At 57.9% G+C, this 23,075-nt stretch overlaps 3 protein-coding genes across 5 annotated transcripts; 1 reads left to right on the top strand and 2 right to left on the bottom strand.

Moving 5' to 3' along the window:
- Positions 1-126: 126 nt before the first annotated feature.
- On the top strand, positions 127-16,087 carry NCAPH2 (non-SMC condensin II complex subunit H2). Of its 2 annotated transcripts, none has more exons than XM_033233415.1 (20): positions 127-385; positions 9,183-9,284; positions 10,143-10,198; positions 10,293-10,377; positions 10,456-10,524; positions 10,688-10,767; positions 10,848-10,990; positions 11,363-11,446; positions 11,905-12,035; positions 13,655-13,726; positions 14,127-14,193; positions 14,324-14,431; positions 14,569-14,622; positions 14,763-14,833; positions 14,925-15,018; positions 15,110-15,181; positions 15,279-15,328; positions 15,428-15,529; positions 15,624-15,773; positions 15,842-16,087. In XM_033233415.1, exons 1-20 carry the CDS (start codon positions 278-280, stop codon positions 15,980-15,982), a joined length of 1,839 nt encoding a protein of 612 aa, XP_033089306.1. In that variant the 5' UTR covers positions 127-277; the 3' UTR covers positions 15,983-16,087. The 2 variants fall into 2 exon arrangements, with proteins under 2 accessions (XP_033089306.1, XP_033089307.1); XM_033233416.1 differs by having other exon boundaries at positions 164-385; positions 15,113-15,181.
- An 88-nt stretch (positions 16,088-16,175) lies between these two features.
- On the bottom strand, positions 16,176-18,363 carry LOC117096253 (protein SCO2 homolog, mitochondrial). Of its 2 annotated transcripts, none has more exons than XM_033233418.1 (2): positions 18,026-18,363; positions 16,176-17,032 (listed from the first exon to the last, which is right to left on the bottom strand). In XM_033233418.1, exons 1-2 carry the CDS (start codon positions 18,208-18,210, stop codon positions 16,219-16,221), a joined length of 999 nt encoding a protein of 332 aa, XP_033089309.1. In that variant the 5' UTR covers positions 18,211-18,363; the 3' UTR covers positions 16,176-16,218. The 2 variants fall into 2 exon arrangements, with proteins under 2 accessions (XP_033089309.1, XP_033089310.1); XM_033233419.1 differs by having other exon boundaries at positions 18,056-18,363.
- On the bottom strand, positions 18,357-22,793 carry TYMP (thymidine phosphorylase). Its single transcript, XM_033233417.1, is given in 11 exon segments — positions 18,357-18,523; positions 18,606-18,746; positions 18,851-19,081; positions 19,178-19,340; positions 19,766-19,884; positions 20,182-20,311; positions 21,329-21,427; positions 21,924-21,940; positions 21,943-22,125; positions 22,282-22,504; positions 22,669-22,793. Coding segments are annotated over 10 exon segments (1,446 nt in total). The 5' UTR covers positions 22,496-22,504; positions 22,669-22,793; the 3' UTR covers positions 18,357-18,374.
- Positions 22,794-23,075: the final 282 nt, after the last annotated feature.

The raw sequence follows: 23,075 nt of genomic DNA, 5'->3' as shown, positions 1-23,075 counted from the left end.
CCGGCGGCAGCCCAAAGCCCCGCCCACCGCCCGCAGGCTTCGGCCCCGGCGCCGACCCTGCCCCGCGCCTCTTCCGGTGCGCTCCGGCCGCGCGGCGCGGGGCATCGCCTCTTGGACTTTGGCCCGCGTTACGTCATAGACATGCGCGCGACGCCGCGCCTACGCATTTTCCTGGGCGGGAACAGCAAAATGGCGCCAGAACTAGTGGCGGGCTGAGGACGCCGTACCCCTCGGAAGGCAGCCCTGCGGTTCCTTTGCCGCCCGTTCCCTCCCGGACATGGAGGACGTGGAGGCGCGCTTCGCCCACCTCTTGCAGCCCATCCGCGACCTCACCAAGAACTGGGAGGTGGACGTGGCGGCCCAGCTGGGGGAGTATCTGGAAGAGGTGAGGGCGGCGGGGGAGTGGCGCGGGGTGGGCCGGCGGGTGGGGCTGCGGGGCGGGGGCTCCGGGCCCGGGTCTGTGGGCGTCCCGCAGCCTCCACGCTTATGGCCATCTGGAGCTCTGGCCGCGCTGGCTTTGGGCTCCTTGCTTCTTTTTAAAATCCATCTCTGCCTCCCCAAATCATCCCTTGTTAGATTAGCGTGGAGCTGTCATTGCAGGTCTCTACCCGTCAGCGAGCCGTGAATGATTGAGTGGGTGGTGACCAACCGTTTCCCCAACGCAGTGGAATAGACTAGAAAGCGTTATTGTTTTTCTTGCAGTTATTAAGAGCATGCTTGTGTGTTTGAGAGGTCCGGATCACGACATCAGAGGGATTTTTTGTCTTGGATTTTCAAACCAATTTCAGGCTGTTGCTGTGCACCATTCTGTTAGCGATTAGTGTTTCTTCCATATTTGACAGCCCTGTCTAGACCTCTGTGAAGCTGTCTGCTCCATATCTGCACTTCATTTTCACTCCTCAGCCCAGCTCAGTCTGGCGTCCACGACACTTAAATGTTTCTTGTTTTGATCAACAGTGATCTCCATCCTACCCAATCCATGGAACGCTGAAAGTGTCCTCTTACTCAAATCAGCATTTGTTGGACTGGCTACTCTTTCCTTTTTTTTTTTTTTTTTTTCTGAGACGGAGTCTCGCTCTGTCGCCCAGGCTGGAGTGCAGTGGCCGGATCTCAGCTCACTGCAAGCTCCGCCTCCCAGGTTCGCGCCATTCTCCTGCCTCAGCCTCCACAGTAGCTGGGACTACAGGCGTCCGCCACCTCGCCCGGCTAATTTTTTGTATTTTTAGTAGAGACGGGGTTTCACCGTGTTAGCCAGGATGGTCTCGATCTCCTGACCTCGTGCCGCCCGTCTCGGCCTCCCAAAGTGCTGGGATTACAGGCTTGAGCCACCGCGCCTGGCCTACTCTTTCCTTTTTGAAACATGGTAGTAGGATTTTTTCTCTATTTCATTGCCTGCTTTTTTTCTTCTATCTAGTCTCTAAGTGTTGAGTTCCTCAGGACAGGGCCTGGGTGATCTTCTGATGCATTTCCCCTGAACAGTGTCATTTATTTCTATGATTTTTAAATATCGACTGTATTAGGGCGACTACTAGATCTGCAGCTCCATCCCAGGTCTTTCCTCCAAATCTACTTTATATATCCAGTTGCTCTCTTGACATCTACTGGGTGTCACCTAAACATCTCATTTAACATATTTAAAAGTGGAACTCTTCATTTTTCTGCTTAAACCTGAGCCTTTCCCATCTTGGAAAATGGCAAAAGCTGAATGTGACTATAGTGAAGCCCCACGCTTAACACCCAGTTCACCCGTGAATTCCATCAGTTATACCACCAGAATATCACTTGAATTCATCTGTTCTCCACTTTATCTGGTCTAGGCCACCATTGTCTCTGGCCTGGATCTGTGTAAAACCTTCCTGTTTGGGTTCCCTTATCCCTGTTTTTGTCCCTCTGCGATTCGTGCCCCAACCAGCAGCAAGTATGACCCTTAAAAATTAAAATCCGGGGCCGGGTGCGGTGGCTCAAGCCTGTAATCCCAGCACTTTGGGAGGCCGAGACGGGCGGATCACGAGGTCAGGAGATCGAGACCATCCTGGCTAACACGGTGAAACCCCGTCTCTACTGAAAAATACAAAAAAAAAACTAGCCGGGCAAGGTGGCGGGCGCCTGTATTCCCAGCTACTGTGGAGGCTGAGGCAGGAGAATGGCGTAAACCCGGGAGGCAGAGCTTGCAGTGAGCTGAGATCCGGCCACTGCACTCCAGCCCGGGCGAGAGCGAGACTCCGTCTCAAAAAAAAAAAAAAAAAATTAAAATCCGGCTACAGCACTGTTTTCTGCCTAAAACCCCCCAGTGGCTTTCCGTTATGCTCAGAATAAAACCCAAATTTCCTCCTCTGAACCTGGCTCTGCTCCCCGTTTTAGCCTCATTTTGGGCTATTTTGTATCTTCTTTTGAACCAGTCAACCTATGGCACCCCAAGCTTTTTCTTGGTGGAAGGTCTTCATGCTCTCTGCTCCCACTTGGGAATGTTCTTTTTTGTTTTTATTTTTTATTTTATTTTTATTTATTTATTTATTTATTTTGAGACGGAGTCTCCTCTGTCGCCCAGGCTGGAGTGCAGTGGCCGGATCTCAGCTCACTGCAAGCTCCGCCTCCGGGGTTCACGCCATTCTCCTGCCCCAACCTCCCGTGTAGCTGGGACTACAGGGGCCCGCCACCTCGCCCAGCTAGTTTTTTGTATTTTTTTTTTTTTTTTTTGAGACGGAGTCTCGCTCTGTCGCCCGGCTGGAGTGCAGTGGCCGGATCTCAGCTCACTGCAAGCTCCGCCTCCCGGGTTCACGCCATTCTCCTGCCTCAGCCTCCCGAGTAGCTGGACTACAGGCGCCCGCCACCTCGCCCGGCTAGTTTTTGTATTTTTAGTAGAGACGGGGTTTCACTGTGTTAGCCAGGATGGTCTCGATCTCCTGACCTCGTGATCCGCCCGTCTCGGCCTCCCAAAGTGCTGGGATTACAGGCTTGAGCCACCGCGCCCGGCCTATTTTATTTTTTTTGCGAGATGGAGTCTTGCTCTGTCACCCAGGCTGGAGTGCAGTGGCGCGATCTCGGCTCACTGCAAGCTGCGCCTTCCGGGTTCATGCCATTCTCCTGCCTCAGCCTCCAGAGTAGCTGGGACTACAGGTGCCCGCCACTATGCCGGGCCAATTCTTTTTTTTTTTTTTTTTTTTTTTGAGGCGGAGTCTCGCTCTGTCGCCCGGACTGGAGTGCAGTGGCCAGATCTCAGCTCACTGCAAGCTCCGCCTCCCGGGTTTACGCCATTCTCCTGCCTCAGCCTCCCGAGTAGCTGGGACTACAGGCGCCCGCCACCTCGCCCCGCTAGTTTTTGTATTATTTTTAGTAGAGACGGGGTTTCACCGTGTTAGCCAGGATGGTCTCGATCTCCTGACCTCGTGATCCGCCCGTCTCGGCCTCCCAAAGTGCTGGGATTACAGGCTTGAGCCACCGCGCCCGGCCCCAATTCTTTTGTATTTTTAGTAGAGACGGGGTTTCACCGTGTTATCCAGGATGGTTTTGCTCTCCTGACCTGGTGATCCGCCCACCTCAGCCATCCAAAGTGCTGGGATTACAGGCGTGAGCCACCGCGCCCGGCCTCTTTTTTGTTTTTAAATGAAGAGGGACTTCATATGTCAAGGACAAGAAGAAAAAAAATCAGAGAGGAGAATCTTACTATGTTGCCCAGGCTGGTCTCAAACTGCTGTGCTCAAGCAGTCCTCCTGCCTCAGCTTCTCAGGTAGCTGGGACTACAGGTGTGCACCACCACACCTGACTGGGAATATTCTCTTAATGACTGAGTATGTTTTCTTTTCTTTTCTTTTCTTTTTTTTTTTTTTTTTTTTGAGATGGAGTTTTGCTCTGTTGCCCAGACTGGAGTACAGCGGCACAATCTTGGCTCACTGCAACCTCCGCCTCCCGGGTTCAAGTGATTCTCCTGCCTCAGCCTCCCGAGTAGCTGGGATTATGGGCATGTACCACCACGTCCAGCTAATTTTTGTATTTTTGATAGAGACAGGTTTCGCCACTTTGGTCAGGCTGTCTCGTACTCCTGACCTCAGGTCATCCACCCAGCTCTGCCTCTTTCCAAAGTGCTGGGATTACAGACGTGAGCCACCACACCTGGCTGACTGAGTCCTTTTCATTCTTTAGATCTTAGTGTAAATGTCAGCTGACGACCCTATCTAAAATAGTTCTCTCCATCTCAGCAGGTTATATGCTTTAGGATGTTTATTATAAGCCATTTTATTTAAAAAATTGGTTTTTTTTTTTTTTTTTTGAGACAGAGTCTCGCTCTGTCACCCAGGCTGGAGTGCAGTGGCGTGATCTCAGCTCACTGCAAACTCTGCCTCCTGGGTTCACGCCATTCTCTTGCCTCAGCCTCCTGAGTAGCTGGGACTGCAGGCACCTGCCACCACACCTGGCTAATTTTTTGTATTTTTAGTAGAGAGGGGGTTTCACCGTGTTAGCCGGCATGGTCTCGATCTCCTGACCTTGTGATCCACCTGTGTCGGCCTCCTTGAGTGCTAGGATTATAGGCGAGTCACCGCGCCCGGCCAAAAAAATTTTTATTTATTTATATGTTTATTTTTTTGAGGCAGAGTGTCACTCTGTCACCCAGGCTGGAGTGCAGTGGCACAATCTCAGCTCGCTGCAGCCTCCATCTTCTGGGTTCAAGCGATTCTCCTGCCTCAGTCTCTTGAGTAGCCAGGATTACAGGCGCCTGCCACCACGCCCGGCTAATTTTTGTATTTTTCGTAGAGATGGGGTTTTACCATGTTGGCCAGGCTGGCCTCCAGCTCCTGACCTCGTGATCCGCCCACCTCAGCCTCCCAACGTGCTGGGATTGCAGATGTGAGCCACTGCGCCTGGCCACAAGCCATTCTTCAACTCAACCTGTTTGTGGCCTGTCTCCACCCTAGAATGTGAATTCTGCCAGGGCAGGGACCATGCTTATGCCCTCTTTTCTCTGTTTAGTAGAGTGCCTGGCACATAGGTGTGGATGTTAAAGTGTTTGTTAAATGCGCATGTGTCTGATGACTGAACTTCTCTGCTCTGATTCTTTCATTTTTCACACACTACCACGATGTTCTTTTTCTTTTTTGTTGTTTTTTGTTTTCGTTTTTTTTTTTAAGATAGGGTCTTGCCCTGTTGCCCAGGCTAGAGTGCAGTGGTACAATCATGGCTCACTGCAGCCTTGACCTTCCAGGCTCGAGTGATCCTCCCATCTCCCAAGTAGCTGGGACTGCAGGCACGTGCCACTGCACCTGGCTAATTTTTTGTATTTTTGGTAGTGATGGGGTGTCACTGTGTTGCCCAGGCTGTTCTCAAACTCCCAGGTCAAGCGATCTACCTGCCTTGGCCTCCCAGAGTGCTGGGATTATAGGTGTGAGCCACTGCACTGGCTAGAATGTTCTTTTTCTAATACTGTCGTGATCCTATCCTCTTTTATCCATTTATTTATTCATGGTTGTTAATTGTGAATTGTGTGCCAGGAACCATGTTAAACTTTGAAAAAATAGTGCCAAGCAAAGCAAATGATAACCCTCACTATGCCAGGACTCCCACTGTCATGGGAAGGCGGGCCCAAGAGAGTAACCACATGGAGGTATAATAAATATGCATTTGGTGCTTACTTGTGTTAAGCACTTGTTTTATGTGCTTTCCACATATGAATGCAGAGTCCTCACAAATACCCTGTTAGTAGAGGCAGTAGAGATGTGCCCTGAATGATAAGTGGTTAGTGGCAGATCAGAATCCATCCTCCACCGCTGCGGGTGACTTTGTGTAGTCAGAAACTGATGGCCGGGCATGGTGGCTCATGCCTGTAATCCTAGTACTTTGGGAGGCCAAGGCAGGTGGATCATTTGAGGTTAGGAGTTCGAGACCAGCCTGACCAACATGGTGAAAACCTGTTTCTACTAAAAATACAAAAAAAATTAGCCAGGTATGGTGGTGCACGCCTGTAGTCCCAGTTACTTGGTAGGCTGAGGCAGGAAAATTGCTTGAACCTGGGAGGCAGGGGTTGCAGTGAGCCGAGATCGTGCCACTGCACTCCAGCCTGGACAACAGAGCGAGACTCTGTCTCAAAAAAACAAACAAAAAACAGCAGAAACTTACAAGGGATTTGAAAGAAAATATATGGTCCTATGGAGAGTTTGGGAGACCTAGTTTCGGATGAAAGTAGTTGCTTAATTATGGTGAGCTAAAGAATGTTCCAGGTGGAGGAAACCTGGTGTTGGAAGGTTTGGAGTTTTTACAAAAATTAGCCAGGCGCCTATAAGTCCAGCTACTCAGGAAGCTTAGGCAGGGAGAATTACTTGAACCCAGGAGGGAGAGGTAGCAGTGAGCTGAGATTGCACCCCTGTATTCAGCTTGGGTGACAGAGTAAGACTGTGTCTCAAAAAACAAAACGAAACAAAATGGAAGGTTCTGAGTTGGGAGTATAGAGCAGAGGAGGGCAGGCAGCTGGAGAGGGAGGCTGGCCAGCATGGAGGCCTCCCTCCAGCTCCATTTAAGATTTTGGGTTTTTCCTACCACTCTTAGGAGAAACTCAAAATCCTAAACAGAGGCACTGAGCAGAGCGTGGAGAGTGGATGCGAGGGGAGCGAAGGGCAGGAGGAGCCCTGTCAGTGCAGAGGCAAAAGGGGAGGTTGTGGGGCCAGAATGGGGGTGACTGTGGAGAGGAATCTCTGGGTTTCTGGGCAGGTGGGCTGTGGGGTATCTGGAGTTCAGCGTGGATGCATTCAGTACGAATCTTGGTGAAGACATCCAAGCGGTGTTTGAAGAAGGCAGCTGGACATGTGGGTCTGGGCTCAGATGGCAGGTCCAACCTGCGGAGGTGAGAAGACAAGTGAGGCCCCGTGTCCTGGGAGCGGGCAAGCCGGCCGGGCTGAGGGTCACTGGAGAGAAGGGCCACCTCTGCAGCTCGGCTTCCAGGCTGCCGTCTCGACTCCATGTTCCCTTCTTCCTGGGCCAGCTCTTCAGGTCCTGACACCCCCAGGGTCCTCACACTCCGTAGACGCCATGCTGCTGTTTCCTCTCCCTTCCTCCCAGATCCGACAAACACGCTTTATCCTTCAAGAGCTAATGGAAGTGACTCCCCTTGGGGACGGCTTCCCAGCCTTTCCCCCTCTTCCTGCTACCATGGTGCCTGAAATCTTGCCTCTCCCCAGCACACCGCATGCTTTGGCCATATTTAGATCATGCTCATTTTCCTGAAGAGGTGTGTCCAGTCTCTGCTAGCTGCCTTCATGTTCTCTTCATCTGTCTGGTGAGCCTCTGCGTTTTCCAGGCTTAGCTTTGACATTACCTACGCATCTGTTAATCAGATATTTACTGGACACCAGTGTCGGGCACTGAACAGAAGGCTGGAATTACGCTAATGCTGCTCACAGTTCACTAAGGGACATGATCACACTAATGGAGCGGCACGGAGGCCCCAGGAATGCAGGGCTCTGAAAAAGAGTTTGCATGGGGACAGTTGGAGGTGGGCATTCCAGGCAGATGGAAATGCAAAATTGAAGAGCTGGAAAGATATACAGGGGCTTCGAAGTGTCGTTTGTGGCTGGGCGCGGTGGCGCAGGCCTGTGATCCCCGTGCCTTGGGAGGCTGAGGCAGGAGGATCGCTGGAGGCCAGGAGTTTGAGACCAGCCTGGGCAACAGAGAGAGACCCTGTCTCTACAAAAACTTTTTTTTTTTTTTTGAGACGGAGTCTTGCTCAAAGCCGCCATACTGGCCTTTTTTGTTTTGTTTTGTTTTGTTTAAGTGTCATTTGCTGAGAAGGAATACCAGTGAGCCACAGCGTTGGGGAATATTTTGGGTTAAGTATGGAAGTAAAGTGTTTGGGGACATTTGAATGTACTCGCCCAGGCTGGAGTGCAGTGGCACGATCTCCGCTTACTGCAGGCTCCGCCTCTTGGGTTCACACCATTCTCTTGCCTCAGCCTCCCAAGTAGCTGGGACTGCTGGCGCCCGCCACCACTCCCGGCTAATTTTTTGTATTTTTAGTAGAGACGGGGTTTCACTGTGTTAGCCAGGATGGTCTCAATCTCCTTACCTCGTGAGCTGCCCGCCTCAGCCTTCCAAAGTGCTGGGATTACAGGCTTGAGCCACAGCGCCTGGCCTTTTTTTTTTTTTTTTGAGACGGAGTCTTGCTCTGTCGCTCAGGCTGGAGTGCAGTGGCGCGATCTCGGCTTACTGCAAGCTCTGCCTCCGGGGTTCACGCCAGTCTCCTGCCTCAGTCTCTCGAGTAGCTGGGACTATAGGCGCCCGCCACCACGCCTGGCTGATTTTTTGTATTTTTAGTAGAGATGGGGTTTCACCGTGTTAGCCAGGATGGTCTCGATCTCGTGACCTCATGATCCGCCCGCCTAAGCCTCCTAAAGTGCTGGGATTACAGGCTTGAGCCACCGTGCCTGGCCTTTTGTTTTTTCTAAGTGTCATTTGCTGAGAAGGAATACAGATGAGCCAGCATTGGGGAGGATCCTGGGTTAAGTATGGAAGTGAAGTGTTTGGGGACATTTGAATGTACTCTGCAGCCGGCTGTGAATGCAGCCCCACAGTTGAGGAGAGAGCTGGTCGGGATGGGTTTGGGGCTCATTGGCTCATGGTTGGCAGCTTGGGCATGGGATGAAGGAATGTGCGTGGCAGGGGCTGCATGGGAAGAAGAGAGGCTGAGGGTGGAATGCCTGGGACACTGACATTTAAGGGGTGACAGAGGAGCTGGGGCTCCGGGAGGCTGAGGGGGGCAGAGGAAGGATGATGACTCACCCGTAATTGTTTCCTGAGTTCTCTGCTCAAAGGATGGAGACCTCAGCATTTTGTCTCTGCCTTTCCTACCCCTGAGGTTCCCTCTTCTCTGTGTCAGGGGTCTTCCTGCTGGAGTCTCTCAGCTTATGGCGCCTTGTGGGGGGGTGCCTTGTGGAGTGAGCCGCTGTGCTGCCCTGGTTGTCTGCAGACAGTGTGCCCTGGGGGCCTTCTCCTTCCAAAACAGGTTTTTGTTATAGGAAGTAGGGGAAACACAGGGACCTGTCTATCCACCCAAGTACCAGGGACAGCCAGGGAGCCCACAGCGGAGCTCGCGCTACCTGTCTCAGGAGGTGCTGGCACAGACCCGTGATGGGTGGGGCTGCCCTGAAGAAGCAAGTGCAGACGGGGCCTTGGGTTCCCCCATCCTTGTGTTGTTTCTGCAGCTGGATCAGATCTGCATTTCTTTTGACGAAGGCAAGACCACAATGAACTTCATTGAGGCAGCGTTGTTGATCCAGGGCTCTGCCTGCGTCTACAGTAAGAAGGTGGGCCCTGCTTGACGCTGGTCTTGGCATTTAGGTGGCCAGTGGGACCGCAGTCAGTTCTGCTGGGGCAGGCGCAGTGGTCATCCCATCTGTGACCTACCTCCCTCTCTCCTCAGGTCTCAGCCACTTCCTCGGCACCTTCCAACACCAAGAACTAGTTTTAATTTTAAATCGCACAGCCAGGCAGGGAGGGTCGTGTGTGCTGTTGGGCTGTGTTGTCTTGGGGGAATGACACCTGCTGTGTGCACTTGGGCACAGTCCAGGGTGCCACATGCACCCACCTTACCCTTCCCCATCCTCTACTTGTGGGTGCTTCATTGTCAGCACCTGGAAAATCCACAGCCACCACCCTCACAGTTCTGTGGAGGAGGAGGACAGGAAGTGGGTGAAGGACTCTGTCCTGCAGGCCCTGTGGCGGCTGGAGCTGGGACAGGGCAGGGCCAGGACATGAGGAGGAGGGACTGGGGTGATGCTGGCAGGAGCACATGGGCGGAGGAGCAGCAGGGCTACGGGCCATCGGCAGAGTGGGTGCCAAGCACGAGGGGCCTGGCCACCAAGGGCTGTGTGAGGCACACTGTGGGCCCCACACTGCCGTCAAGGTCACCCGTTGAGAAGGCCATGCTTGGCGGCTGCGTGGAACACAGCAGGCAGGGGAGAGATGTGGGTGGCCTCAGCTGGTAAAGTAATTCTCACGAGATTCGTGGTTTGATTTGAGAATTATTTTTGGAACCAGAATTGGTGTTTTCTTGTACTGGAGGTTTGGTGATAGTGGCCAGGCCTCGTGGAGGGCACCGCTGGGAAGGCCTTGAGGGTGGGCCCCTCCTTTCTGGGTCCTCACTGCCTGCGTCTGGTCACCAGGTGGAATACCTCTACTCACTCGTCTACCAGGCCCTTGATTTCATCTCTGGAAAGAGGTGAGTTCTGGAGCCACTCACTGTGCTGCCCTGCGTGTGGCCAGGGAGGCCTCCGCAGCGTCTGGGATGCCCATGGGATACGCTTCTCTCTCAGGCGGGCCAAGCAGCTCTCTTCGGTGCAGGAGGACAGGGCCAATGGGGATGCCAGCTCTGGGGCCCCCCAGGAGGCAGGGAATGAGGTGAGTTTCTTGGGCATGTGGCCCCGCCCACGGGGTGTTTGCCTGGGCTTGGCCCCCATGAGCTCTGTCTCCCTCCAGTTCCTGTCGCTGGATGACTTCCCTGACTCCCGGACTAACGTGGATCTCAAGAACAATCAGGCGCCCAGTGTGAGTCCTGGCCTGGCCCCTCTTAGGTTGGGGTGAGGTCAGCACTTTCCCTGGGGCTGTGTTGAGCTGATAGGGTGTGGGAAGGTGTCACTGCCCTGTGTGGGTTCTGTTCTCCACTGGAGTGGAAGGATGCCTGGCTCACCCACCCTCGGCCTCCATGCAGGAGGTCCTCATCATCCCCCTCCTGCCCATGGCCCTGGTGGCCCCTGATGACATGGAGAAGAACAGCCATCCCCTGTACAGGTAGGGATCTGAGCCTAGCGACGGAGAGGGAGGCCTGCCTGGGAAGGGTCTCTACAGCAGGCGTGTTTTCGCCAGCACAGCCGTCAGGGTGAGGTCCTGGCCAGCCGGAAGGATTTCAGGATGAACACGTGCGTTCCCCACCCGAGAGGGGCTTTCATGTTGGAGCCAGAGGGCATGTCCCCCATGGAGCCAGCAGGCGCTTCCGTGCCAAGGACCCAGAAGGGTGAGGGCTTGGATGCAGAGGGCTTGGTGGGAAGCAAGGAAGGGGGGGTCTTCTGGGTGGACTCTTGTCGGGTGCCCTGTGCTTGCCACCTCTGGTCTTGGGAGCTTCCTCTCTCTGGGTGCCCGCTCCAGTCTAGACAGGTTGGCTGGTGCTCATCCCACCCGTCTGCTGTGCTTTGATTACAAGTTAACATGGTCTCAGTGCCAGGGACCTGGTGCCTGGCTCAGGGCCCTGCTGTCTTCCCCCAGCCCAAGGCCTGGAGTCTGCTAGACTCTGCCCTTCTGCTGGCCCCTTGGAGGGGCTTGTTGAACACTGGGCAGGGACCATCTTGGAGAGGGGCTGGGCTGACCTTGTCCAATTCCTGTCTCCCAGATGCCGGGAGGACTGAGGAGCAGCCAATGGAAGGTTCCGTGTGCAGGAGCCCTGTGCCAGCACTCGGCTTCTCCCAGGACCCAGGTGAGAAGAAAGCTCCCTGGTGGGACTGGCGTGGCAGCCAAAGAGGGGACCAGGGAGGCAGCTCTCAGTGGACAGGGGTCCAAGGGGCTGCTGTCAGCTGCCAGCCTCACACCCCTTCCATGGCCCACGGGAATGAGGCCTCGCCCCAGGGAAGCAGCCACAACCCCTGGCCTTACCTGAGCCTCAGCCCATCTTGGTTCACTGACTGCTCTCTGCCCTCCTCGGTCTTCTCTCTGGGCAGATGTGGATGGCTGCATTTAAAGAGGAACATTTGCCAAGAAATAAAATGAACCAAACAGAGCACAGCACACTAGCATGACGAGGAGGGTGCAAGGCACCTGCTGAATCCTCTGGGTTCTGTGACTAAAGCTGAGGGAGGAAGTAGCCATCAGGGTCCCTTTGGTGCCGTCTGGTCTCGACACTCCTTGGAGCTGATCACTCTCTTGCTCCCTGCCCAGGCACCTCTCCAGAAGGCCCGACGCCCCTGGGCGGCGGTGAGGACGAGGATGCAGAGGAGGCAGTAGACCTTCCTGAGGCCTCGGCCCCCAAGGCCGCTCTGGAGCCCGAGGAGCCCAGGAGCCCGCAGCAGGTGGGACCCACATGGAGGCCTGCAGAGCCTGAGCTGTGAACTGGGCAACCCTGGCTCTGGGGCTGAGTCAGCTTGTACAAGGAGGGCAGTGCTATGGCCTTGGCCCCAGGCCATTGGTCTGGGGCAGAAACCCATCCGTCCTGCAGCCCTTTGGAACGGCAGCTTCCGTGTTCACTCTGGACAGAACTGATGATCTTCAGAGTAGTGGGCTGGCGTCCAAGGGTTTGAGCCCTGCCGAGCTCACAGCTACCTGGGACGGCCGCTGATCGCTGAGGCGCCTCTTCTGCAGTTGGGCTGGTAGGAGGGGGTGTCTGGAGGCCATTGCTGCCTCCCTCAACCCCCAGGGTCAACTATACCCAGCCTAGAGCCAAGAAACCCTTTTATTTATTAAAACAGAAAATCAACCCGATGCATACAGAGGGAATGTTAATGTTTTTTCACTCTGGTTGGTCAATGACATGGATATTTGTCATATTCTATTCGTTTTTCCTAGTTTTGAAGAAGAGTACCCCGTGACCACTGTTTGTGGTTTTTTTTTTTTTTTTTTTTTTTGAGATGGAGTCTCGCTCTATCGCCCAGGCTGGAGTTCCGTGGCGCGATCTTGGCTCACTACAAGCTCTACCTCCTGGGTTCACGCCATTCCTGCCTCAGCCTCCCGAGTAGCTGGGACTACAGGCGCCGCCACCACGCCCGGCTAATTTTTTGTATTTTTAGTAAAAACGGGGTTTCACCGTGTTAGCCAGGATGGTCTCCATCTCCTGACCTCGTGATCCACCTGCCTTGGCCTCCCAAAGTGCTGGGATTACAGGCGTGAGCCACCGTGCCTGGCCCACTGTTTGTGTTTTAAAGGTTTTCTTGGGGTTTTTGTTTTAATTCCCCCAGAGAGTACTAGCAGGGTTTTTTTTGGTTCATTTGTTTTTGAGACAGAGTCTTGCTCTGTTGCCCAGGGTAGAGTGCAGTGGCCTGATCTTGGCTCACTGCAGCCTTGACCTTCTCTAGGCTCAGGTGATCCTTCCACCTCAGCCTCCCGAGTAGCTGGGACTACAGGCACGTGCCACCACGCCCAGCTAATTTTTGTATTTTTTGTAGAGACGGGGTCTCACTACGTTGCCCAGGCTGGTCTGGAATTCCTTTCTCAAATGATCTGCCTGCCTTGGCCTCCCAAAGCACTGGAATTACGGGCGTGAGCCACTGTGTCTGGCCCCTGTAGGATTTTTCTTTTTTTTTTTTTTTTTAAGACAGAGTCTTGTTCTTTTGCCCAGGCTGGAGTGCAGTGGCGTGATGGCTCACTGCAACCTCTGCCTCCTGGGTTCAAGCGATTCTCCTGCCTCAGCCTCCTGAGTAGGTGGGATTACAAGTGTGCGCCACCATGCCCTGCTAATGTTTTTTGTATTTTTAGTAGAGGCGGAGTTTCACCGTGTTGGCCAGGCTGGTCTCAAACTCTTGACCTCAGGTGATCTGCCCACCTTGGGCTCCCAAAGCGCTTGGATTACAGGCATGAGCCACCGTGCCCGGCCCTTGTAGAGTTCTTGATGTTGACCCAAGGTAGAGTTCCTGGGGTACCCAGAGCCTTGAGTGGAGAAAGGGGAGAAGTGGAGACCCTGTGACTGTCTTTGCAGAGTGCTGCCCTGCCCAGGAGGTACATGCTGCGGGAGCGAGAGGGGGCCCCAGAGCCTGCATCCTGCGTGAAGGTAGGAGCGTTGGGGCCCTGACCCTGGCAGGGAGGGACGGGCAGATTCAAGGACTGGCTGCCTGCCCATCATGCTCTTGCTCCTGCGGTGTTCTCAGCCTGTGGCCCTTTGCACTTGCTCTTTTAAAGACCCTCTCATGCGACTCTGGGTCCCCACCCTCCCTCGAGTGTTCCCCTCTGTGATCCAGGATTTGAGTGTGGTCGGCTCTGTCCCAGGCTGTCACTGCACTTGTTGCCTGGGCTTTGGGAGGGCGGCTGTGCACCCCCTACTCCTCCTTTGGGAGAGCGGCTATGCACCCCCTACTTCTCCTTTGGGAGGGCGGCTGTGCACCCTCTACTCCTTTGGGAGGGCGGCTGTGCAGCCCCTACTCCTCCAGCGCCTTCTTGTGCTCTGTGCCCAGGAGACTCCAGACCCCTGGCAGAGCCTGGACCCCTTTGACTCCCTGGAGTCTAAGCCCTTCAAGAAAGGTAATTGGGTGGACGATACCTCCACTCAGGTACCCCTGGCTGGGTCTGCTGGGGCATGCGGTAGGGGGTGGGAGAGGGCTTTGCACCCTGATTGCCCAGCAGCTCTGAGACAGTCCCTGCTTGCCCCTAGGTAGGCCTTACTCTGTGCCCCCCCGTGTGGAGGCGGCTCCGGGACAGAAGCGCAAGAGGAAGGGTGCTGCCAAGCTGCAGGACTTCCACCAGTGGTACCTGGCTGCCTGTGAGTGGGTGTGCTGCGCACTCCGGACCCCTGGGAGCTGGCGGCTGGGCCAGGGCCAGTGGAGGAGGATCAACGCCCTTTCCCCAATGCCGTGGGCAGCTCTTGGCCTGGTTGGTACTGACCATGTTCTCTCACAGATGCTGACCATGCTGACAGCCGGAGGCCTCGGCGAAAGGGTCCGTCCTTTGCAGGTGAGGCTGGAGTCCTCAGGGAAGACAGTTTTACTCCCCTTCCCCTACCTCTACCCCCACCTGGTGTCACCAAAGCCTTGGGTGGACGGGCACGGGGTCTGGGAAGGATGAGGGAAGCTTCACAAGGTCTTTGTCTGCAGACATGGAGGTCCTGTACTGGACACACGTGAAGGAGCAGTTGGAAACTCTCCGGAAGCTGCAGAGGAGGGAGGCAAGTCCCAGCTGATCAGCTGTGATCTAGGACCCCGTGGCGGCCCTGATGGGAGATGACAGTGCCCCTCATAGATGCTGTCTCTGGACAGGTGGCTGAGCAGTGGCTGCCGAGGGCCGAGGAGGGGCTGTGGCCTGCAGAGGAGGACCACCTGGAGGATTCTCTGGAAGATCTGGGGGCAGCAGGTGGGTGCCTGCCGGTGGGGGTGGGGCAGGGCTCAGCACCTGCTGCCAGCTGACTAGCTGCCTCTGTGCTGTTCACTCTCCCACCTCCCAGCAGATGACTTTCTGGAGCCTGAGGAGTATGTGGAGCCCGAGGGAGCAGACCCCAGGGAAGCTGCTGACCTTGGTAGGTGGGCAGCGGGCTAGGAGTGCTGAGGGGCCACTGGAGCTGGGGGCAGGGGAGAGACCCCTCAGCTGCCCAGCTCACAGCTACCCCTTCCCAGACACAGTGCCGGTGTCCCTGAGCTACGAGGAGCTGGTTCGAAGGAATGTGGTAGGCCTGGGTTAGAGAGGGATGGGGAGGGGAGGGGGATAGGTGAGAGGCGCCCAGGCCCTGCTTGGGAGGCAGTACCTCCTGCTGATCCTCTCCTAGGAGCTCTTCATCGCCACCTCCCAGAAGTTTGTCCAGGAGACGGAGCTGAGCCAGCGCATCAGGGACTGGGAGGACACAGTGCAGCCTCTGCTCCAGGAGCAGGTGAGGCAGGGTTGCTGGGAACCAGAGCTGTCTGCTGCAGGCCTGTCCCGGGCCTTGCCTCTCTCCACAGCCAACATGCCCCTCCCCTGTGCAGGAGCAGCACGTACCCTTTGACATCCACACCTATGGGGACCAGGTGGTCTCACGGTTCCCCCAGCTCAATGAGTGGTGTCCCTTTGCGGAGCTGGTGGCTGGCCAGCCAGCCTTCGAGGTGTGTCGTTCCATGCTGGCCTCCCTGCAGCTGGTGAGTAGCCTGGGATGCGTGGGAGGGGGAGACAGTTCCCAGACCCCGCTGATGCCCCACCCCTGCAGGCCAATGACTACACAGTGGAGATCACCCAGCAGCCTGGGCTGGAGACGGCTGTGGACACCATGTCTCTGAGACTGCTCACACACCAGCGAGCCCACAAGCGCTTCCAGACCTACACTGCCCCCTCCATGGCCCAGCCCTGAGTGGGGAGCATCAAGGCAGGGGTGGGGGATGTGTACTGAGGAGCCGTGCATCTGCTCCTGGCTGGCCCAGCCTAATAAAGCAGTGTTGCCATCTCATCTTCCCCCAAAAACCCTTTTACGTACACCTGCCCTGCGCAGAGAAGAGGGCTGCCTGACCTCCATGGGCTGCTGGTACAGATCACACACGCACAGATTAAACGCACCCTGTTTAATGATGGGGCCCAGGCTGCAGCGGGTCAAGACAGGACACTGCGGAAAGTCGCCATGTGCCGCCGCACACTGTCTGAGATCTGCTCAGCCGACCTGCTCCGGCCGTAGTAATCGGTGAAGAGGCCGTCAGGATTGAGCAGGTAGATGGTAATGGAGTGGTCCACAATGTAGTCCTGGTCCTCATCCTTGGGGCCGGCACTGTAGTACACACGGTAACTCTGAGTAGCCTGGGCAATCTGTTCGGTGGAGCCGGTCAGACCCAGCAGTCTTGGGTGGAAGTCCTGAACATAGCGGGCCATGGCTTCAACGTCGTCCCGCTCAGGGTCCACAGTAATGAAGACGGGCTGCACTGGAGGCAAACCAGGCTCTGCTTCCAGCTGCCGCACCACCTGCACCAGCTTCTCCAGCTCGTCTGGGCAGATGTCAGGGCAGTGAGTGAAGCCAAAGTACATCAGCACCCACTGGCCCCGGAAGTCAGCCTTGCAGCGAGCCTGGCCTTTGTGGTCCAGCAGGTGGAAGTCGCCCTGGCCCACAGCTGCCTGGCGCAGGGCTTCTATTCGCTTTTGCTGCTGCAGCCTCTCTTTGTCAGCCCTCAGGGCCAGCCAGGCCCCACCAAGTCCAGCTCCAAACAGGGCTGTGATCAACAGCCTGGTTCGAAGCCCAGGGCCCTGAGGCTGGCCCTGCGTACCTGTCTCTGCAGGGCCCTGCCTTGACAAAAACCAGGACCTCACATGCAGGGCCCGGCCTCCCAGGGTCCCGGGGAGGACTGGAGGCTTGAGGTGAGAGAGCCTGTGCCAAGCCGTGGGGCTCCGAGTTAGCAGCAGCATGGATCTGATGCGCCTGGAAACAAGCACAGGTGTCAGGAGCCAGAAGGGAACGCCCAGGACGGTGCCTGGGCTGCCCCTGCGACTCTGGAGAGACCAGTCACCCATCTGAATGACCCAGCCCACGTTCAGGCTTAACAGGCGTTTGTAACTGCTCACCTGAGCTCAGAACACCTCCACCAAACATCCACATCTGTCACTCCTGTCCTCCACCTGGGATCACCAGCCTGTGACCACACCTTGCCCTGCACCTCAGCAAGATGAACCTCTTGCTGACTGAAAGCATTCCAAGTGCATGCCTTGCCTGAACTCCTAACCACGTTATCTATTTGCAATAAACTCATTTCTTAAAAGGAGGTGGGTAACTCTGGCTTGCAGTCCCTAGAGTAACCGATTCCTCCAGCACTTTCTTGTCACCCTGGGCCACTTCAACTAACCGTGGCCTTCCTCCACACTCCAAGCAGAAAACCTGCACTACCTACCCCTGGAGCTCGGACTCTGCATGCCTGCCGTATTCAACCTTTCCTGGCAGAGACGCACGAGACTTCCACCCGCCACAAAACCCCACCCTCCTCACATCCAGACTTCCCAGCAGCTCCTCCGGGCTCACAGCCTTTGCCTTGGTGACCTTTGCGCCTTTCCCACGGGCCCCCCCGGAAAGTGTGCTAGGTGGAGGTCTCAGGACTCCTCGTCACTGCCCCCGCTCCTGCTGAGGGCACCCTCCCGAGGACTCACTGCACCCCCCGCCCGGGCGGTTCTGGGCTTGTCCCCTCCCCACCAAGGCCAGCGCCCTCGTGGCTAGAAAGGTCCCAGGACCACATAAAGAGCCGCGCGAGCGCGTTAGAACTGTGCTCGGCCGCACCGAGAACACCGGTGCTTGCTGGGAGCTCCCCCGGGCGCCCCAGCCTCGCTCCTCCCTCCAGCACGCCCTCGGGGGTGCCCCCCGCCAGCCCCGCGCAGTAGCCGGAGCTGGGAAACTACCCGGAGTCCAGCGAGTGCCCAGGGCTACCTCCTTCCCTCCCGACCCCGGCGTCCGCACCTCGCGGCGGGGCCGCGCGTCAGTGGACCAGTCCCCCGAGAGGCAGCGTGACCTCCAGCTCCCTGCGCTCCGCCCGGCGGGCTCCTCACGGGCTCAGATATCGTGGGCGCCGCACGCTCGCAGCCAGGGCGCAGGCGTTCCCCGGAGGTGCGCATGCGCAGACGGGCGCGGCCGCTGACAAGCTCTCGGCGCTTCCGCGGAAGGCGGGGCCCACCGCAGGTCACGTGTTCGCCGAGACGGCCCCGCCCCCGCGGCCCCAGATCCCGTCGCTCCCGCCCCGGCGAGCCAAGCACCGACAAAGTTTCGCTGCAAAGGAGCTTTATTGCTGCGGGGGCAGAACGAGCTCGGCGAAGGGCGAGGGGGGCGCGAAGGGCGCGCGGTCCGACAGTACGAGCGCCTCCTGCAGGGCGCGGCGCTGCGGGCCGCTGAGCGCGGGGCCGTCCCGGTGCACGCGGAGCCAGGGCGTCCCTGCGGAGCGAGGGGCTGTCAGAGGCCGCGCGGCCGGAGCTGGGCGGGGGCGCGGGGGCAGCGGGGCGGGGGCGGCGCTCACCACGGCGCAGCCTCTGACCCACGTCTACCAGCAGTTCGGCGCCCACCCCCAGGCGGAGCGGCTCCCCAGCGCGGTTGCGCCCGGCCCCGAGCTCGTGCAGCACCAGCGCCAGCGGCAGCGCCCGGACCAGCTCCACGGTGCCTGCGGGGAGAGGGGCTGAGACGCGCGGGCTCGGGAAGCGGTGGGGGCTCGGGAAGGGAAGGGGATGGCGGAGGCGGGATGACGAGGACTCCCCCGACGCTCACCATCCGCGGGCGCCAGCAGCTCCTCCTGCTCCTGGGCGCGAGGCAGCAGCTGCCGGCGCTCTGCGGGGCTCCCGGAGCACAGGGCTCGGGCCAGACCGGGATCCACGCCCTGCGCCGCCAGCATCCTCTCGAAGCGGCCAAGGGCCGAGCCGTCGTCCAGAGCCGCAGCCACCCGGGCAGCGCCCTGGGCCTGAGTCCCCGCGTGTCCGCTGAGCCAGAGCAGGGCGCCCCCTGCGGGCGGGGACGGGGCTTAGGCGCGGCCGGGCCAGGGCGGCCCCGGCGGGAAGCACCCGCCTCTGCCGCTCCCCTGCACCCCGTTCCCCTCACCAAGCGTGGTGACCAGGTCCCTTAAGTCTGGCGGGCCTGCGCCGTCCATGCAGAGCAGCGCCTCCTCCACCTCCAGGGCGTTGCCCACGCAGCGGCCCAGGGGCTTGTCCATGGCGGTCAGCGCTGCCGCGACCCGAAGCCCTAGGCTGGCTCCCACACCAACCTGCGGAGACGAGGCTCAGCGTGGACCCCACATGGCGGGGCGTCCTGCAGCCGGTTCTTTGTCGAACTCCAGCCCCTGCTGCACCCTGGGCTGCCAGCCCGCCAGGATGAAGTCAGGGAAGGATTGGGGTGGGGAACAGAAACGAGTGAAGTGCCACACCTCGCCATGGGGCCAGGAGGAACTTGTACTTGGCCTAGGAGAGGGACGCCACAGAGAGCTTTCCCAGGCCCAGGCCGGGCCAGCCTTGACCTCTAAAGTTACAGCAGGTTGGGGGGCCGTGAGGGAGGGAAGGACTTCGGGCAGAAGAGGGTGGGACTGGGGTTAGGCAGGACTGCTGAGTGGAGGGAGGCAGTGGGGACGAGAGGGGTGAAGGGTAGAATGGCCCGCATGAAGAGGCTTCCCCAGGAAGAGGCCACACCGCTCACCAGCGTCCTTGCCAGCTCCCGTGCCTGCTCCTGGTTGGGGAAGACGGCAGCCCCTCCGAACTTAACGTCCACCACCAGAGCAGACAGCCCCTCCACGAGCTTCTTACTGAGGATGGAGGCTTTGGAGGCAGAGGAGGTTGGAGACAATGGAGAACCCGGAGCTTTTTGGGAAACTTGGGGGATGCCGACTTTGGGGTCAGGGGCCCTGAGCATTGAGGGTCAAGTCCCTTATGGGGGTGGCAGCACCTGGTGGGTTGTGTATCAGGCCACCCCACATGGTGGTGGTCAGGCATCTTGTGATGGGGGTAAGGGGGCACACGGTCAGGTGACAGATAACTCCTGACAAGAGGACCCTGACTTGAGTTTGGAGGTCAGGGGCCTATAACATGCAGAAGCAGGCCATGGAGTCAGGTCACCTGTGATGAGTGGTAGGCTGTCCACGGTGGCTGTCACATCTCTGGCTGCATATAGGATTCCGTCTGCAGGGACCAGCTGCTCACTCTGACCCACGATACAGCAGCCCGCCTGCTCCAGCAGTGCTTGCATCTGGTCAAACATCCCCTATCCTCAGTGACTTCTGGCAAATGACCCAGAGCCTTTTTTTTTTTTTTCTAAGAGTGTTGCTCTGTTGCCCAGGCTGGAGTGCAGTTGGCACAATTTCAGCTCATTGAGACCTCTGCCTCCTGGGCTTAAGTGATCCTCCCACCTCAGCTTCCCAGTAGCTGGGACTACAGGTGCGTACCACCACATTGGGCCATTTTTTTTTTTTGAGACGGAGTCTCGCTCTAGCCAGGGCTGGAGTGCAGTGGCCGGATCTCAGCTCACTGCAAGCTCCGCCTCCCGGGTTTACGCCATTCTCCTGCCTCAGCCTCCGGAGTAGCTGGGACTACAGGCGCCCGCCACCTCGCCCGGCTAGTTTTTTTTTTTTGTATTTTTTAGTAGAGACGGGATTTCACCGTGTTAGCCAGGATGGAGGGCCATTTTTTTTTTCTTTTTTTTTTAAAGATGAAGTTTTCACTATATTACCCAGGCTGGTCTCCAACTGGGCCCAAGCGATCCTCCCTCTGCCTCCCAGAGTGCTGGGACAGGGTCTCACTCTGTTGCCCAGGCCGGAGTGCAGTGGCATCATCACGGCTCACTGCAGCCTATACCTCCCAGACTCAAGTGCTCCTCCTGCCTCAGCCTCCTGAGTTGCTGAAACCACAGGTGCGCACCACCACACGCAGCTAATTTTTTTATTTTGTAGAGACGGGGTTTTGCCATGTTATCCAGGCTGGTTTTGAATGCCCAGGGTCAAGGGATCTGCCCTCCTCGGCCTCCCCAACTGCTGGGACTACAGGTGTGAGCCACCGTGCCCTGCCAGCCATCTGTAATTTTGACCAACTCCCCGTTTTATGATCCTGATCAAAGTTCCACTGATGATTTTGGCCCAGGCCCATGAGTAACGTTGACCAGTGTCCTTATTAGTGACACTAATGATCCACCAGTGATCCTTTAGTGATTCTGGCCAGCGTCTCTATCATCAACCTGGATCAATGACTGATCCGTGCCCCACCCCCGTACCTGCTCTGGGCTCTGGGTGACATTGAATCCAGGAATAGACTCCAGCTTATCCAAGGTGCCTCCTGTGTGCCCCAGACCACGTCCGCTGATCATTGGCACCTGGTGGTCAGGGATGCTGAGTACCCTGCACAGTACCCCTCCCCCACCTCCATGTATCCCTTCCCCTTCCCTGGCCAAGACTTCAGTTGGATTTAGAAAGTATTTAAGCAGCTATAGGGGTGCCCAGCTGGTAAGGGAATGGAAAGGAAGTTTTCTTGGTTGAGAAGTTGTCAGTAGGGGGAGGAGGTTGGTACCCGTCCCTGGGGGAAACAAGGCTTGGGGCAGAGGAAGAAAAGACCTCGGCTCTTCCCTTGGGAGAGCTGTCTGGGGACCCAAGGGGAAAGGGGTCTGAATTCCATCAGTGGATCTTTTTCCTGCTCCAGGGGGCCTGGTCTGGAGCCGGAGGGGCCCCAAGCTCTGTGCTGGAGAGTGGGGTGGGGAGAAAGCCTGTCTTGGGGACTTTGGGCCAAGCCTGAGGTTGGGAGCTGCCTGTGGATGGCCTGGCTGCTGCATGTGGGGTCACAGGCTCCCATCTCGGAAGGAGGTGGTTTCTAACCTTGCAGCCACACGCGCCAGGGCAGGTGCGAGGACCAGGCTGACCTTGTCGCCTACACCCCCTGTGGAATGCTTGTCCACAAGCTGCTGGTGCCAGGCCTCTGGCCACTCCAGCTGCTGCCCCGACTGGGCCAGGGCCTGGGTCAGCACCGAGGTCTCCTCCACATCCATGCCCTGAAGTCGGATGGCCATCAGCATGGCCCCTGGTGTGGGGGGTACCCGTGAGGGTGGCAGCCCACAGCAGTGGGGCACCCTGGGGCCGGTGCTGGTAGTAGGGCACTGTCGCACCCCCAGGGACCCATAGTCTCTTGGGCTGACCTCCCGGTCGGGGTGAGGAACGCCCAACCCTCCCCACGCACCGATCTGCGCGCCCTGCGCGCTCCCGTTCACCACAGCGGCCACGAAGCCCCTGATGTCCGCTTCGCTCAGGCGGCCTCCGTCTCGCTTCATGCGGATCAGCTCCGGGAGCTGCTTGGGCTCTGGCGAAGGGTCGGGAAGTCCCTGGCCCCCTTCCCCGGAGAGGTCACCAGGCGCGGGTGGGGCTCCGGTTCCCACCGTCATCGAGGCCGCCATCGCTAGAGCCTGCGGGGATGCCTGACACGTCCGGGGTCTGTGGCCTCCTGGCGTCGGTGTCTGAGCCACGTGCTCCTGTCCCGACCCCTTTCCCGTGTCTCTCCGGTGTCCGCCCCTCGGTCCCGTGTCTGTGTCGCCCTTGTCGGTATCTGGCTCCCGCTTCCCGCCCGTACCTGCTCAGGGCGGCTGCCCTCGCCCGCCTGCTCCGGATCCCAGCCCAGGTAACCGGCCTCGCCCTCGGGTCGGGACCGTAGGGTTCGCGCACAGCGGTCCACTGCGGGCGGCGGGGCGGCGGCGCCCCAGGACAGCAGGCGGGTGGGGCCGCCTGGCGGGCGGGGCTCAGCAGTCGCCGCCCCGGGGAAGCCTCGCGCGCCGCGCCCCTGCCGATCCCCCGGTGCCCCCGGACACGCGGGACTTCCGGGCCGTCGGGGCCCGGGGCCGTCGGCGGGAGTGATCACTGGCCGGTCCCGCGCGGCGTGGGCCTCGGGCGTCTGCGGCTCCCGAGAGTCCCCCTCCCGCCCTCGGTGGGGTCTCACGTTCGGACGCGGCGCAGCGCTGGAGTCCCGGCCTCGCCCGACGC

Source organism: Trachypithecus francoisi, unplaced genomic scaffold (genome assembly GCF_009764315.1).
Source record: "Trachypithecus francoisi isolate TF-2019V2 unplaced genomic scaffold, Tfra_2.0 Lachesis_group14, whole genome shotgun sequence".
Lineage (NCBI taxonomy): Eukaryota > Metazoa > Chordata > Mammalia > Primates > Cercopithecidae > Trachypithecus > Trachypithecus francoisi.
This window is presented reverse-complemented; position numbering and strand designations above follow the sequence as displayed.